The following is a 3,351-nucleotide window of genomic DNA, read 5'->3' as shown; positions in this document are numbered from 1 at the left end:
ATAAACTCAATTAAAATGAAGTAACACATTTCAAATATTTTTAGCATCGCTTAGACGAAACCGCTAAATGTATTCTCCGCAGGGTCCACTTAGACAATTTAAAAAGTTTAATCAATGACTTCCTTTATCCTCCATTTTATAGTTTATACACACCGCATACATATATAAGTATGGTTTAATTAACATTGATTGGCAATGTCCTGATATTTCAGAATTTTCAGATTTTCATAATAATTTAAATACATGTGTGTATACAGTAGAGCTTCGCATAAATGCGAAATCGTTTCCTTTCCAATTATCTTCATCACTGAAAACAAATTTTGCTAAGGCGTTAAGGTGTTTAAAAGAGAGGTAACCGCAGAATGCGCATTGATCTTAAACATTGTTTTGTGTAAGGTACGCTAAGGTAAGTACAAGGGTGTAAGTGTAAATAATAAAATAATACCCTTAAGGGGATAGATTGCAGTTAAATACTAGCCTCTGCAAACTTTTACCGCAGAACCACAACATTTTATAGCGATCTAAAAGCCATAGGTAAATGCGGCAGTATCCGAACAGGAGCGAGGAACTTGGTGAAAGAGAGTTGAAAAGGAAGGTAAAAAATATAAAGTTATGAAAGTTACGTAAAATGTTGCTAAATAATAATGTCAATAAATAATTGAGTAATTTTAATCAAAATGTATCGCAACATTGTTTTGTAGCATTTGATGGAACAGCAGAATCGAAAAGGAGCTTCCAATAAATTCAAATAAATTTAGTTGCGCCGTGTACACCAAAGAACCAAATTGAGATGGTCACTCTGCACACGGCTGATTTTGTCCTTGCGTATATGTCGCTGAACATTTTTCTTAAAAAAATAATCGCCGTAAAAAGAGAAAATAAAGTGAGAAGCATTTAATCACAACAATTTAGTTGCGCCCCGGTTTATTCTCAATTTATAAACACAACAATTTAGTTGCGCCCCGGTTTATTCTCAATTTATACGCAACAATTTAGTTGCGCCCCGGTTCATTTTCAATTTATACGCAACTATTTAGTTGTGCCCCGATTTATTCTCAATTTATACGCAACAAGAATTGCAAGATCAACTCTATAATCAATTGAATACTTTAAAGCCGCGGCCGTCTATTTATGATCCAGATTTTATCGCAGCCAATCAGTCGGAAAGAGTGGATAATATTATCAAAGGTACGAAGTATGAACAGTTTGAGAAAATATGTCAAGAAATAAGCGATTTCAAGCAGCAAAACAACTTGGACATTATCGTTGTATTGTGGACTGCTAACGCGGAAAGAGTTTGCGATGTTAAGCCCGGCTTAAATACGACCATGCATGAATTGGAAGCATTTTTGAAAGCTAACAAAGCTGAAATACCACCATCCACTGTTTTTGCCATTGCCAGCATAAACGAAGGCGTAAGTTCTCTTTATATATGCAATATATATATGAAATATATACAATACATATATATATATACATCTTTTTTCCTCAACTATTTAGTGCACATATATTAATGGATCACCACAGAATACCTTTGTTCCCGGTCTTATAGAACTAGCTGAACACAAGGATGTCTTTATAGCGGGCGATGATTTTAAATCCGGCCAAACAAAACTTAAATCTGTATTGGTTGACTTTCTAGTTGGCGCAGGCATAAAACCAGTATCTATTGTCAGTTACAATCATTTGGGAAACAATGATGGCAAAAATCTTTCTGCTCCTCACCAATTCCGTTCAAAGGAGGTAATCTTGCTTTGATAAATCGAAAACGTTCGATTAATTGGTATACGTGTATATACACATTTTTTTCAAATTTCGAAAAGTAATGTAGTAGACGACATGGTAGAATCCAATAAAATTTGATACGAAGCTAATGAACATCCCGGTCACGTGGTGGTCATCAAATATGTTCCCTATGTCGGAGATAGCAAGCGTGCCATGGATGAATATATTTCTGAAATTATGATGGGCGGTCATAATACTTTGGTCATAATTGTGACGATTCTTTGTTGGCGTCACCGTTGATTTTGGATTTAGTAATTTTAGGTGGAAAAGGGCTGTGTGGGTAAACTACTTTTAAAGTACTACCTATCTTTTGTAGTAATTGTGCGTGCTAATAGAAAGGTTTCATTTTCGAGTTTTCGCTTTACATATGTAGAATAACTACGAGTCATATGAAGGCTTCCAAAAATATATGAAGAATAATTATACAATGAACCACAAATTGTACATTATTATTATATTATTATTATTATACTGCACTATACAACAAAGCGTCGTTTGTAAAAGTTTTAGCTAGTGCACCAAATGTATACAAATTTCTATTACCACCCTCCGGAGTTTTTTAAAGCGAGAATCTGTTGGCATTCAACATTCTTTTTCTTTGTATCCCTGATCCGCCCAAAAATGAAAAAAAGAATAATGAAACAAATGCAAATAAAATGTTAGAATAATTTTTGTAAACTTAGTTTTTTTACTTATAACTGATTAAAATTTTTTGGTAATCGTATGCCTCAGAATACGTGTAAGCATTTTGTGGAGCGCACTCGGAGAGCAATGTAACTCATTATTTCCAATTTTTGTTTGAATGCTTTTGTTAAAAATGCATATTATTTCACTTCATCTCTTTTTATTAAAATTTTTTTGTAATTTGACCTTATATACGTTTGTGCGATTTTGGTTTTTAGAATTTTATTTGTCTTTGGGATATTTTTTTGTGATGGTGCGTATCTTTTAGGTAGATGGTTAATAACGCCGAATAGAAGTGTACAGCTATTAAGAGGTAAATTTGAATATGTTGAAACGAAGGATGCCGTTTGAGAGGTGGCGGGATTGCGATCTATTTCAAACAGAGTTTCAAAAGAGTAATTTTATTAAAATTTAGAGGAAAGTGTTTTCTTGAGATGAGTTATCTATGTTGTACAAAAACACCCCTTAAGTACTCGTGTGCAAAACGCTGAAGTGGTGCAATATTATCTTGGACTAATGTTGAATAATATGATGTTTGCCTCTAAATGTGTACAACCTGCGTCTCTGAAAAGGGCACTGATTACGTGTCTTTTGTTGAGTTCTCTTCTCTCCGACGACGAAAGAACTTAATATCTTTTTTTGCATTATGTATTTATTTTCAAAGAATAAAGGGATAACAGGGACAAGCTTGACGTTTGGTTATTTATAACATTATGTAAAAAACGACAATATCATAGAGAAATACATAAACGACAAACTGTACAAAATAAACAAACACAAAATAAAATAAATAAATGAAATTATAACTATTTTCAACAAACCAACAGAATATGGGCCAAAGACCGAAGCAGGGGGATCTGAAAGATACTACGAGAGCATCGC

General features: G+C 33.5%; 1 protein-coding gene across 2 annotated transcripts; it reads left to right on the top strand.

The window, feature by feature from the left end:
• The first annotated feature begins 30 nt into the window (after nucleotides 1–30).
• LOC119644293 (inositol-3-phosphate synthase-like) lies at nucleotides 31–2,299 on the top strand. 2 transcript variants are annotated; one of them, XM_038043836.1, is made up of 5 exons: nucleotides 31–595; nucleotides 702–1,188; nucleotides 1,245–1,415; nucleotides 1,501–1,743; nucleotides 1,824–2,299. In XM_038043836.1, exons 2-5 carry the CDS (start codon nucleotides 1,132–1,134, stop codon nucleotides 1,824–1,826), a joined length of 474 nt encoding a protein of 157 aa, XP_037899764.1. In that variant the 5' UTR covers nucleotides 31–595; nucleotides 702–1,131; the 3' UTR covers nucleotides 1,827–2,299. The 2 variants fall into 2 exon arrangements, with proteins under 2 accessions (XP_037899764.1, XP_037899763.1); XM_038043835.1 differs by having other exon boundaries at nucleotides 1,501–1,826.
• The last annotated feature ends 1,052 nt before the right edge of the window (nucleotides 2,300–3,351 follow it).

The sequence above is a fragment of the Glossina fuscipes genome, unplaced genomic scaffold, assembly GCF_014805625.2.
Source record: "Glossina fuscipes isolate IAEA_lab_2018 unplaced genomic scaffold, Yale_Gfus_2 107617, whole genome shotgun sequence".
NCBI classification, from domain to species: domain Eukaryota; kingdom Metazoa; phylum Arthropoda; class Insecta; order Diptera; family Glossinidae; genus Glossina; species Glossina fuscipes.
This window is presented reverse-complemented; position numbering and strand designations above follow the sequence as displayed.